The sequence below is a fragment of the Citrus sinensis genome, chromosome 4, assembly GCF_022201045.2.
Source record: "Citrus sinensis cultivar Valencia sweet orange chromosome 4, DVS_A1.0, whole genome shotgun sequence".
Taxonomy (NCBI): domain Eukaryota; kingdom Viridiplantae; phylum Streptophyta; class Magnoliopsida; order Sapindales; family Rutaceae; genus Citrus; species Citrus sinensis.
In genome coordinates this window covers 18,086,976-18,100,636 of record NC_068559.1, presented here as the reverse complement: position 1 = coordinate 18,100,636, position 13,661 = coordinate 18,086,976, and the positions used below count along the sequence as shown (strand labels likewise).

Here is a 13,661-nt window from a genome sequence, read left to right as displayed (position 1 = left end):
TCATTTAAAAAGTCTATTTTTATTTTCATTGTCAAAATACAATTAGAGTATGTATTTAGCAACGTTTTTAAGAGAATATATTTATAAAACATAAAATATAAGGTGCACATTTTAGTCATAGAGCGTGTTTGGGAGTAATGTAAAGCAGCTAGACTGTCAAAGGTCAACTGCTAAAGTATTACATCTTGTAATTGAATTTTAACAACTCAACAACTTAAATACCCACAATTATGATTTTTATTTCACAGTAACTGTAGATTAGAAACTATAGAACCTCACTTTTAAATGCAATCACCGATTAGGAAATAACTTAAAACTTTTATTAGCTTTGATGCTTATACTTCTCCATTTTAATCATCATTTTTTTAATGATAACTCCCGCCCCGGCTCGGACTGTCGGTCCACTGATCTGAACCGGCTGGGCTCTAAATTGCGGGATCAGTCGGGGTCACCAGTCTGATGACCCGAGAGACAATTAAAGGCAGATTTTTTATACTCACTAAGAGAATTGAACCTGTTACCTCCATTTTAGTCATCATTATTCACTCAAAAAACAAGCTTTGCCAAATTCTTGTGTATGGTCTCCAATATTACCTCAATCTCAATAGTAAATCACCGGAAATGGGAACTTCAAAAGAGAAACTAGCTCACAAAATCCTCTTTGCACATCAACCTGAAGCAAGCATGTAAGCCGAAGGGATGCATCTGTAAAGAACAAAAACATTGATGTTGTAGGCTTTCTTTTCCCATGATACATGACATGGCGTCTCAGAAAATTTTCACTCGCAACACTTTTATCTGAATAAGATCCTTGCTAGGGTTAGAATCACCGTAACTAACCTTAAAAATGTATTGAACTAGAAAAACATGAATTCCTTGGCAGGTAAACTCAACAACAGTATGAACCTTAAAATGCCCAATCTAAGATCAAGAGTTCACAAATACATGAAAAACATTTTTGTTACTACAACATCTGCATTTCTGCCTTTCTTCTATCCCTTTCCAAAGCAAGCAAATGCAGGACTTCCAAGTAAAATTAAAATCCATAACTGCTGCAGGCAAAGCCCTCCAGGAAGGAGCCAGTTGGCTTCCACATGCCAATGATGATACAAATGCTTTTTTCTTCCCCAAATTACAGATATAATGACACGACTGTCTAAGAATGAATTTGGACCAAGACTAACATGAGATACCACCATTAGTATGGCCTGTACCTCATGGGTCGTCTGAACCTTGGAATCCTTCTGCACATAAGGAGAATCAAATTAATTCATAAAAAAATTAGCAGTAGAGTGGGGAAAAAAAATCAGCTTTACAATGTCTAGAAAGAGAATCAAAAGTAAAGCTTGGAGTTCCTAGGAATCAATGAAAAAATAATAGTATAATATTCTCTTGTGCATACACAATCAAACAATCCATGAAAACAAATCCCATGTAGCATAAATACACCACACTGATGCAATTTTTCATTTCATTCACAAAAACCTACGCCTCATAATGATATTACTCAGTTACACAACACTAATAAAATAATTTCACATGCAAAAGCATCCTAAAGGAAAGCAAAAACCAAAAATAGACTGGCAGACACATCACAGAAAAGGGTTAATGTGTGCCCTTAAAAGTACAAAAGTTTTCTAGTCCTTACCCATACCCATATGGAACAAAAGGAACACCAGGAATGAATGGCCTTCGACCTCGGAAACCAAACGTGTTGGGTCGCCTTCCTCGGAATTGTTTCATACCAGGAATGTTGGTTCGCTTAGCAGAGACCTGCAAATAAACCAGACCCAACATTATAATCACAAGCCGATTCATACTGTAATCAACCACCAATAATCAAATCTACAGACCTTCAATTGTCGACCATGGAGCTCTGTTTCATTTAACAAAAGAGCATTCTGAACAGCATCAATTTCAACAAACTCAACATAAGCAAATCCTTTTGGTTGACCAAACTTGTCTGTCAAAATCGTCACTCTGTTAACCGTTCCACAAGATTGAAAATGCTGCTGCACTTCCTCAGGAGTGCATGCATAGTCTACCTGAATTGCACAAATACTAAAAAACTGTAAGGAAGTAACTCTCTTTGTCTACAGTTTTGATGTTGCCCATATTGAAACAGCACAAGCGTAAAAGAGAGTACAAACTCTAATGTGAATATCTAACATTGATTAGTTATTGGACAATGATTGGTTGACTGAATTATACTATTAGAAACATTTGTAGTATCTATGTGTATAAAATAAAAGACAATGTTGTTAGAGCTACTATTTCATATTTCAATATTAGAATTCATTTATAATCTATAATTCACAGTTCAAGTTAATTATCACTTCTTAATACAACTAAATTTGACAAACTTACCAAACAGAAACCACTAAAACTAAAATAAATCCTCTTCTTACACATAAGTTGTATTGTCCAGAAACAGAAATAAATAAGGACGGAAACCTCACATTGCCAACATAGATTGATCGGGAGTCCACCTCCTCCTTTTCAGCCTGAGTTGCAGAAGTACTCGAGGAATCTTCAAACATGCCCAAGAGGGAACAAAAAATATATATCAACAATCATATAAGCGATCTAAAGGAACAAAACATTTAACTTCAAAATTTACCCAAAAAAACACTACAAGAAAACCAAAATAAGGTAAGCCAACTACTTGAAATCAAGCTGTCACATACATTTTTCAAAAAAAAAAAAAGTATCAAAACTGTTTAAAGATCAGTCATTTATTATATACATCAATTACGAGGAAGGTCAAAGAAAACAAAACAGGATTCATATTGACGGCAGAGACATAGTGGATAACTCATCAAGATGGCTAGGTCATAAAAGCAATTCTCAACCAAACGATCAGAACCTATTAATCAGTAACCCATGCTTCTTATATTGCCAATAAAACTGGAACACGAATAAATTCAAACAAAGTAAGTCAGACTTAAGAAAGTGAGTAGCACACTTGCTCTTATTAGGTCTCCAAAATCATCTAAAATTATCACTAAAACAAGTACACGTAACACGAATCCAGATCTTAAATTCAAATTTGTTACACAATTAAACAATTAGATTACAGAAAGAAAGAAACCTTGGACGGCGCCCATCTCCTTCTCGACTTTAGCCTGCATTTCGCGGAGCGCGCCGGCTTCCTCTTCAATCTCCTTCAGCCTCTTCTTCATATCCTCCAAGTCCTTTATTTTTTTAAATTAAAAGAAATTAAAATTATGAACAAAAATCAATCAGAATCCGCCAAAACACAAACACATAAACAGAGACAAAAACGCCTAAAGAAAATACCTTGGAGTTAGCGTTCGGGTCTTCTTCATTTTCATTGTCGGCGTCGTGTTCGTGTTCGTGGTCGTGGTCGTGGTCGTGTTCGTGTTCGTGTTCGTCGACGTCGATGTCGGCGTCCATCTCGTCGGGGATTTCACCGCCGTAAACGTCGTGCTCTTGCTCATCGTGTTGCTCCATTTTATAATTTTCTAAATATTTTTCTTGTGTGGCTTCGGGTTTTTTGAAGGTTTTTAAGTTCTACTTTGGTTTGCGGTTTAGGGATTTAGAAGCTCCCTCTTGTTATTGGTGATCTATTCTGTGGATTGGGGACGATGGCTCTTTTGTAGTTGTAACGACCTTATGGGGGTACAACGATATTTCATTACAAGCCTTTGGTAATTTTACAAATAATTTGGGGTACAATTGATATTTAATTATGAAACGTTATTTTCTTTCTTTTTAACCTTTTTTCTCTTGAGATAGGATTCATTGAAGCATGAAGAAAGCTCGAAGTGGTGAAAAACTTTCGTCCACGTGCGTCAATCCACAATATACAGGCGATGTTTCATATGCGTTTTATGGAAATGTCGTTTATGTGACGAGATTATAAACGACACCTCATATATTAGTGGCTAAAGATTTTTTTTAATTGATAATAAAAATTATTATTCTATAATTATTATTAAAGAATAATAATTACGCTTGAATTAATATTTAATTAAATAAATTTTTTAATATTTATTCTATGATACTCAAGAAAATATATGCAAGAGAATTTTTTGTTATATCGGATTTGAAAATTTATTAATTAATTTTTAACTGGTATCTCTATGATAAAATTACACATGTAATAATTAAATATGTAAGATTTTGACACAAATTTGGGTCAAACCTACAAAAGAAGGGGCTGTAATTAAGTTAAGGGTAAATTTCATAATTTCTCTTGAATTGATTATTTTTAAAATGTCCCTTTACGTTTTAAGATCTCAAACTACTTTTTTTTTCCTTACAAAAAATAAGAAAAAATACTGATGGATTGACGATTTTTTGTTTGTTTGTTTTCTTAATAAAAATTGACAGTAAATTAATATTTTTTAAAAAATAAAAGAATAATTTAAAAAATAATCAATTCATAAGGGGGTAATTTGAAATTAACCCTTAATTTAATTAGATCAGCCTGCAAAGATTGTGCTTCTATGAAAATTGCACAGGGAGGGAAAATAGATGTGCACATGGAGAAAATAAATTTAATCTAAACTTCTATAATTTAAACTTGTGCATCTAAACAGAGGAGAGCTGAAACAAGTAATCAATAGAAAATATCAAACACTTGTAGCAGTGCTTGTTAGCTGAGAAAATGACCGAGAGAAAATGGAAAGGAAAATCTGAGAGATGAAAGAAAAATTTTATATATTAACTGAGAATTGCGAATATGATCTACATAATGCTGAGAATACAAGGATATTTATAGTAGAGCACCTTATTATAGTAACAAATTGAGCACTGCAGTTTTATTTGCCACGTCATTAACACTCGACTGTGGTGCTTGACATAAGCACAAAACCAGCCATGTATGCAGGATTTCTCCACCGGAATCACCGCCCCACGGCCGCTGGGGCCGCGGCGGGTAGAGAAAAAAACGAGGCTAAGGAAGATGATTGCGAAGACAAACACATGAATTCCGATGTTTGGTATCTTCACTTCAGACATATTTCTTTGTTTTCTCAATCTATTACTAGTTTGGCGATGAAGGGAAAGGGTTTTATTGGCATGCAATTTATAAGAAAATTTTAGCGATTAGCGGAATTTAATCGAGTAATTTTCAAATAGTTTTATTTGACTGAACATCTAAATTCGAATCTTAAAGAGATTAGAAAATTAACTTAGCTATGCTCTCCTCTATCTTAAAAGAATGATAAAATAATAATTCAAAAATGTATATTGAAAGAGTTTGGAATTTTCTTGTTGCGGCTAACTGTTAACAAAAGTAAACTCCATTGTGTTGCATGAATAACAGAAATTAACGGAATATCATTAAAAATATAATCTAACTGAGAGGGCAGCATATATAAGAACCGTTCGTTTGTTTCCAAGAGCCGCCTAAGGTTGACTAGATTCACTTTAAGTAAAAAGAACCGAAGTTTGAAGTGTTTGGTTCCATCAAATTTTCGGACGGTAATGATTAGAGTATATGAGTTGCATGCTGTTTTCATTCAATCAATATTAATGTTATATCATACTAGTTTATACTAAATGTTTTGACATTTTTGTACATAATCTTACTTCACAGTTATTATTATTATTTATCTCAAACAACTGTAGGGTAAATTTATATTAATCACTTCTGACTAACGTTGCAAATTAACTTAATCTAGATATTTTAGAATTGTAGTTTAAAGGCACCATTGCTAGAGAATTCCGCTCTATCTGATTGAGTTATAGTCCCTCATTTTTGTGATACATATTAATTAATATTATCACTTTATCAGACCAAGATGAATATTCCGTGGTCTCTACACCATATTTCTTTGATCTTCTTTACCAGCATTACTTACAAGTTCTATTAATTTCATTTGTATTTCCACCGATGGGATGTGATGGATATAGTTTTCCATTTTTTGTTATGACGATGCACCATATGATATCACAATTCCACAATTGAAACATGTAGTGTACCCATTTAGATTTTAATTTCATCAAAGGAAGTTTCAGAAAAAATGATAATATTTTGTTGATTTATACATTTAGTATTTTCAAAATAATTAAGAGTGTCACCTCGTCAATGTTGTATTCGTTAATATCTAACTGTTTATTTTATCAATTTTCAACTATGTCAATCCATCTATCAACTCCGTGACAAAAACAAGTGAAGATAAACGCCAAATAACCAATAAATTAAGACAATAATTTCATTAAAAAATAAAGGGTATTTTTCAGCTACATTATCTTCATCATAATATTGACAAAATATAATTAGTAAGAATCCCAAGGTGTCCACTGAATTATAAAAAGTTTCGAAAGGGTATCATTATTTAACAACATTTTTGTTGGCTTATGAACTTTATTTATTTATTTTCCATTGATATCTATATACTAAAACTATTTAATGATTAAATAAGGTGAAAGTAACTTTGGTCAAACCCATAAATGGAAGAGATTAAGAAATTCTAATTAGTCAGTGTTTACATTTTGAATTGAAGTGGAAATTTTAAAATTGTGAGGGTGGAGTAAGAGTGAGAGTAGGTTGTTTATTTATATTAGAATAAGAATATGAAATCGGAATCAGAATTAAGTTTATGTGATTACCTTGTCTTGGATTGGGAGTAAATAATTTTAAATATTTATAATTTTACCCTTATTTAAAGAATTATAGTTTTTAATTACAAAATTAATAAAAAATATATTTAAAAAATTGGGTTCATGGAGTGAGATTTGTTGGGATTATATGCTCTTTTAAAGCATATTAATTTATTTTTCGATTAATAAAATATTTGAGATATTTTCAATTGCATAAATATATATTGAATAAGGTCCGTTTAATAATATTATATGTATTTATGTGATCATCATATGGATTCACAGAAGATATAAATACAAGTTATCTTATGATTAAATAAATTTAGTTCGCAGTTGATAAATAGAGTTGGACGCTCTATTTATGTTTAGACTGTAGTAAATTCATTGAATGATTTGTTTTAATCATATATGAATTTGCTCAATGTAGTTTGACTACATTGAGCTGGATCACATATGAGATTTCATTAACCTTGAAATGACTGTTAGACTTATTAAATCTCATAAGCATTGATTTTACTGTAATCTTAATCTTGAGTTAGTTATGATTTCATGATTGTAATTGTTATTCTATTTGATTTACCAATGGGCACGACACACACTTGCGGTCAAGATTACCCAGTATCTTGGTGGGAGCAATTATGAGTATTGAAGTTATAGATTAACAATATAGAATTTGTACAACACTCTTTTGATGGGTTTTCTGCACTTGATCATAGAATTCTCTGGCCAGAGTGTGTGAACATATTTAGTATGTTGAAAATGATCATCAGAGAAAACCAGTAAGTATCAAGAAATAAGATTTAATTAAATCGATTGGACAGTTAAGATATCAATTTAATTAACGATGTGGTACAAAGGATTATGCAGTAAAGAAATCGATATGACTTGGGACAAACTATTATTCGAGTATACAATTAAGGAGGTCAATTCCAGTCTTTTAGTGGAGTAGATTTGAAATTAAATAATTGAGATAGTTTTATTACATGCATAATTATTATAGCCACTATTGTATGTTCCCAAATGATCCCCGGGTTAGCTCATTTAATTGACTGCGCCATTACTGGATTAATAAGCAAGATAACTAGTTATTTGGGTTAAAAGTCTAAATATATTATTTTGTGAGAGGCTCTATGTAATGTACTTGTGTCTAAGGGGTCTTGTGTTGTTTTATAAGGTGGACCCCTATGACAAGAAAGAAGTAAGTTACTTTTGGTTTAATATTTTTAATTTAAATCAAACTTGATTTAATAAAATTAAATAGTATTAAATATGGAGCCTAGGGTTTCCACTAAATAGATATATAAAAAAGTTTATTTTCTCTTGAAAATAGAGAGAGCCGTATTATACAAGATTAGAGAAAAATATTTTTCTCTCTAATTTTGAGAGAAAAATTTTCTCGTCCTAGTTGCTTTAGTGGTGATAAAGGTGCTCACACGTCAAGTGCAGATCAAACTTGAGTTATAGCATGAAAGATTATTTGTTAGAGGATCGTGATATAATAAGAGTGGTTGTGACAGATTGTGATCTAACAAGAGTGATGATGACATATCGTGATCTGGGAGCCTAAATCACTTCGGCGAAAAAAAAAACCAAATCGGATTTTCAAGGTACGATTTCTAGATTACATATTCTTATATATTGTATGAGAGCGATCCTAAAAAAATTAAAAAAAATTGATTTTTCTCCAACAAGATTCTCATCCCCCTTAAAATATGTAAATAAATACTGAAGTTGGAGAAATATACACTCCTCATTCTCACTCTAATAAGTAAACATAACATTAATTCAGAATAGTTTGTAAAGAATAATGTGCTCTTAAGAAAATTGCTAGAGGGAAAATTGTAAAAAAGGAAAAAAAAATCCACAGGGAGAAAATAAATTTACTCACACTAGCCTTCTCTTTGCAGTAGTTGTGCATAGCGCTCAAACAATTAGTAATTGGAATTAATAGAATTGCAAATATCAAACACTTGTAACAGTGTTTGTTAGCTGAGAAAATGATGGGTGAAAATAGAAAGGAAAATTTGAAGAGTAACGGCAGTAAATGATTAAAGTTCTGTAGTTTCTCACATAAAAATTTTAACTCCAGAGATATAATTATGTGGAGAAGATTAAGGGATTATTTGTTAAATATCTGAAATTTTATTAAGGGGAGAGACATTTCCACCCCATTATTTCATTATTTGTATAATAACACCCTGGTTCAATATAAATATAGTTAATACCAGATTTACCCCAAGAACAACGAATTTATTCATTATTTATATTCTCTTTATTTACGCAAGTTATGTTTGCTAATTGCTAAATTGAAAAAAAAAAAAAAAAACAACAACACTGGTCCCTGTCTTTCACTCCAAGCTAAGCATAATACAGAACTCAATTAATTATTTGGTGGCTCTGGTTCTAATCCTTGGACGCTAAAGTGCAGAGGAGTACTTTTACGAAAATACTGCAACGCAAAGAAATCATCCTAAAATTTAAATGACGAGAGAATTTGAGAGCTGTACTAAAGAAAGAGTTCAACAAAACAAAAGACTGCAAAAAAATGGATGACTATAAATTGACTTTAAAAAAAAAAGAAAGAAATAGAGAAAAGTAGTTCTTATACAGAGGGTAATAGGGTGGGTTCGGAGACATCTCTGAACCGAAAGCATCTCCGAATCCGCCCCCATAATCAAAAATTCAATTTGAATTAGGAACTACAATTACCCATCTTCATAGCTTCCATTTTTTTTTTTAAAGTTTCAATTTTCAAATGCCATCATTTAGTTGATTTCATGGATTAAATAGCTGATGTTTTGGTAGCTATCTCAGTGAAGAAACCCGGTAGACTTGAAACTAAGTTAAGAATGATGTAGTTATTTAAGGTCAAAATTGCAATTACAATAAAAAAAACATAATAATCGGGGTGCTATTATATAAAATAAGTGGGGTGGAATTATCATCACCCTTTTATTAGTTTCAAACCTCTTTTAAATTTTTTTAAAATTATATTTGATTTTCAGATATTTACATATGAATACAAAAAGTAAATTTTTGTGATTTTTATTTGAATAGAAAAAGGTATGAATGAGAAATCAATATTATATTTAAAAATATTTATATAGAATATAGATATTTCTTAAACTATAAAATATAATCCCTTTTTTTGTTTTGATTTGAAAGGACATAAATGTCAAATAATCATATTTAAGATATTTTTTATTTATAAAAATAAACAAGATAACATTTGTATTAGATATTAAAAAAAAAAGTAAACATGTCATTCAAATAGTCGTATTCAGATTCATTCAGACTAAAGAAAAAATTATACTAATTCAGATTTTAGGCAAAAAAAAAAAAAAAAACACTACCTAAATTGTTTTAAGCACCGACAGAACCTGAAGCACTCACTGTTTTAAAGAGAGGAGAACGGGGTATTCACAGTTGATTAATGATTAGATGTGAATTAAAAGTTAAGTACTGGTAACAGTAATTCGATAGATTTTATGAGGAGAAATAGAGATATCTCTCCCATAATATGTGAAAGCATCGACGTAATTTCATAGTTATTTCGGTTGGGATGCATCCTGAAAAATATAAACCGGATGACAGAATAAGAAGATCTAAGATGTAGAAGATGATTTCATGAGTGATTCGGTTGAAAGGGAAAATTGTGAATTTGATCTAGACAATGCTGAGAATACAGCAGCAAGGACATTTATAGTTTGAACTGAAATATCAGCACCTTAGTAACGAATTGAGCACTACAATTACAACAGCCTTTGCCAGCTCAGCATGCCACATGATCAATACTTAAAACTAACTTAAAACTGCGACTAGCTAGAAGCCCGATAGTGGGACGCCTAATCTATGAAGCTTGAAACCACGTCCTCCAGCAGTTCGAGCAATTGACTAGTTAACATAATTAACCTAGACCTTTGCAGGAGGAGGAAGAATCCATTGATTCCCCTGAACGTAGTCAAGCACCAGGAAGGGTCTGGCCTCGGCATCACTTAGCTGCTTGGTGTATTCAACCCTCTCAGCTGGACTGGCCCCTGGTCCTGAGCACTTATATTCTCCATAGAACACAGTTCTGCATACAATTCATAGACTTTTTTCATTTAGTTACCAAGAATCAATTAAAAAAACAATAATGTTAGTCCCAACTGATGTGGCAGCTACATGTTAAATATTAATAACTAATTTGATATGGTATTGTCGCATAAGTTGACACTCAGTTTGGGGGCTCAAGCTGGGACTTTGATGCTAAAATCTCTAGTATTCTCGCTTATATAAAATTAGAATGGCAGAGGAAGGCTTACTGGCGGCGCTCTGGACGAAAATTATCTGACCATCCAGCGCGGTTGACGACATTGCCCATGGTGGTATAAGCGTACACCACTCTAGGACTATTCTTCCATGCTCTGCCCAAGTATGTCCCATTCCCGGATCCTTCTATCGTGCAATGCACAAATGCGAATCCATTATCCTCTGATTCACTTTCCCTCGCATGTGCGGTTATCACTGTAAGCCCCGTATCCCCCATTGCACGCAACTCCGTGCTCTGCAATAACATTCGGCAAGGTTTTCGTGAATTAGGATCTTCTCATAATCTGAACCTATCTGCTGAATTTCTAAAATCTCGTGTCTCTTGTATTTTTAATTAGCTAAGTAAGATAGGAGTTTTGATTAATGATTACCAAATACAACGACTTTCCACTTCCGAAAATGAAATCAACAGTGCCTTGAATGTGACAATCCTTAAAGAAATGGTTGCCCCTGTCATCACACAAGGTGTCCTGGAACCCGATGATTTTGCAGTTATAAAAGGCCGCTTTGGTGCCGGAGATCCTCAAAGCCACCGCCTGAGCTCCCTCCCTTTTGCCGTCCGGCCTTGGCGAAGAATTCTTAACAAACAATAACAAAAACATTTTATAATCCATACAAAACAATTTGTCACAAAACGTCCACTTATTCAAGAAATTAATAAATAAACCAGCATATACACATACCGCTATAATAATATTTACAGCCATGAAGTAATCAGACTCCACAATAAGAGTTGCACTATCAACTGTTCCATACTCCTTGGCGGTGCCCCCAAATGTCACATTCGGCATAGCATCAGGCGATCCGTAAAAAGTAATAAAGGGTTTAGATCGATCAATCTTAATCTTCTCAACATATTCCCCGGCACCAATTGATAAAATGACACGCTTGGTGTTCCCTTGAGGTATGCTATTAATGGCATCATTTATGGTCTTGAATTCGCCGCTTCCATCTTGATTCACCTTGATCACACGCTGGCCAGCCTGAGCCGTAGAGAGTGCAGGATCCAGAGTTGTTTTTCTCTCAGTGTAAGGCTTAACGTTGGCAGTAAACCAGCTCTCTATTTGTGACTTCTCCGGTGGAATCACAGCCCCATCGCCGCCGCCGCCGCCATTGGCAGAGTTTGCAAGGTGGTTGATGATGAAGATTATGATTGTGAAAACAGCTGCCACATGATGAGTCATGTTTATTTGTTTTGTCTTAATTTGTTAGAATTGTTTGATCAATGAAAGAGTGTTCTGGTGTGCAATTTATAAGAATTTGTCTTGTTGTCTATTTATGAGGTTTCTATTAACAAAAGAGAAACTCTTTGGTGTTACATGAATACCGGAAATTAATTGAATGCTATACGTTATGTGAATCAAAGGCTTATTTTGAACACTACTCGATGTACGTACGAGTGTTCGGACAGCGCCCACGTTCTAATATATTGACTTGTAACGAAAAAACTGAAGTTTTCGGACAAGGCATATCACAAATTATTAATTAATAATACCAAACGATCATTTTCCTGAGGCTAAGGCTGAGGTTATAGCGTCCAAATTAAGATTTAAAAGTAAATTTTGGCGGCGCATAATGGACACAATGAAGGACCCTATGGAAAAGGACTGAAAATAGAAAGCTAGCTGCCAAATTCAAATCAATAATCTCTGCTGAAAGATTGGAAATTTATCAATCCTCCATTTATATACGTGTATAATGGAATTGCTCTAAAGGGAATTACACTAAATAAAGCGTACACTAGAAAGCTTTTCGTTATAATGAAAGCTTGTAGAAAGCAAAACTTATCATCAAACTATATATGAAGCAAAATATTAGAAATGTTAATTCATTTCTTTCTGAAATGTTTATACAAACCAATAAAATAAAAAAAAATAAAAAGGATGATCATTTCCCATCAAACTCATTTGCACCGAAAAAATGCATGCATGAATGGTTCATGATGTACCCATAATCCCCATCCAATAGATCATCGTGAAAAAATTTTTCTTTAAAAAAAAAAACACTTGTCAATTGTTGGTTCCAATTATGCATGCTGAGAAATTTGATCTCGAACTGAAAGCTTTTAGAAAGCAAAACCAATTAAACTGTGTAGGAAGCAAAATATTAGAAAAATCTAAATACTTAGTATACATTCGAATAATTTTTTTTATCAATTATTTATAATTTTTTTTAAATCAATAGTTCTTTATTAGTTAATTTCATTCTTTTTATTAGTGAGATTAACATGTAATGTTGCAACTTGCAAGCTTTCCAAATACTTGAAAACAAAAATAAAAATAAAAATTAACGCTTCAACCGCTTTAATCTAGTATAAGATCCATGATGTGATGGCAAGTTGTTCAAGAAATGTATTTTAATTAATCGTTTTTTTTTCCAATTAACTTCGAGCCATCAGCATTAGTCTTCAAGGTAAATAGATACATGAGGCACAGTGTTTGTATAAAATCTACTATAGCTAACATAACTGGAACTGATGATCAATGATAGTATTCTTCTCTGACTGTGATTGAATGGATTGCCGAATTCAATTTTACTTATAAATCAAACATTTGAATATAGTTACTAAAGCGTACACTATAATTCTCTTCGTTATAATAAAAGCTTGTAGCAAACTAGTCAAACTATACATGAAGGAAAATAAAAGAAATGCTAATTCATTTATTTTCTCAATTGTTTAAACAAACCAATACAACAGATAAGAATGATCATTGCCCATCAAATTAATTTACACCATGAATGGTTCATGATGAACCCAAAACCCCCATCAATCAATG

At 32.7% G+C, this 13,661-nt stretch overlaps 2 protein-coding genes across 3 annotated transcripts; both read right to left on the bottom strand.

Moving 5' to 3' along the window:
* Positions 1-826: 826 nt before the first annotated feature.
* On the bottom strand, positions 827-3,603 carry LOC102577996 (poly(A)-binding protein 1). 2 transcript variants are annotated; one of them, XM_006484972.4, is made up of 6 exons: positions 3,301-3,603; positions 3,092-3,194; positions 2,460-2,530; positions 1,854-2,045; positions 1,655-1,773; positions 827-1,244 (listed from the first exon to the last, which is right to left on the bottom strand). In XM_006484972.4, the coding sequence occupies exons 1-6, from the start codon at positions 3,472-3,474 to the stop codon at positions 1,199-1,201; spliced, it is 705 nt and encodes a 234-aa protein (XP_006485035.1). In that variant the 5' UTR covers positions 3,475-3,603; the 3' UTR covers positions 827-1,198.
* A 6,617-nt stretch (positions 3,604-10,220) lies between these two features.
* On the bottom strand, positions 10,221-12,175 carry LOC102610921 (pectinesterase PPME1-like). Its single transcript, XM_006484973.4, has 4 exons — positions 11,568-12,175; positions 11,256-11,462; positions 10,878-11,119; positions 10,221-10,648 (listed from the first exon to the last, which is right to left on the bottom strand). Exons 1-4 carry the CDS (start codon positions 12,066-12,068, stop codon positions 10,486-10,488), a joined length of 1,113 nt encoding a protein of 370 aa, XP_006485036.1. The 5' UTR covers positions 12,069-12,175; the 3' UTR covers positions 10,221-10,485.
* Positions 12,176-13,661: the final 1,486 nt, after the last annotated feature.

What these genes read in the sequence shown, in the direction of transcription:
- LOC102577996 (XM_006484972.4), bottom strand. Translation starts at nt 3,474, where the DNA reads ATGGAGCAACACGATGAGCAAGAGCACGACGTTTACGGCGGTGAAATC. An exon ending in GGAGATGGGCGCCGTCCAAG is followed by an intron (nt 2,531 to 3,091) that starts GTTTCTTTCTTT and finishes GCATGTTTGAAG; the next exon opens with ATTCCTCGAGTACTTCTGCA. An exon ending in GATCAATCTATGTTGGCAAT is followed by an intron (nt 2,046 to 2,459) that starts GTGAGGTTTCCG and finishes TGTGCAATTCAG; the next exon opens with GTAGACTATGCATGCACTCC.
- LOC102610921 (XM_006484973.4), bottom strand. Translation starts at nt 12,068, where the DNA reads ATGACTCATCATGTGGCAGCTGTTTTCACAATCATAATCTTCATCATC. An exon ending in CTGTAAATATTATTATAGCG is followed by an intron (nt 11,463 to 11,567) that starts GTATGTGTATAT and finishes TTGTTTGTTAAG; the next exon opens with AATTCTTCGCCAAGGCCGGA. An exon ending in TTTCGTCCAGAGCGCCGCCA is followed by an intron (nt 10,649 to 10,877) that starts GTAAGCCTTCCT and finishes AATTGTATGCAG; the next exon opens with AACTGTGTTCTATGGAGAAT.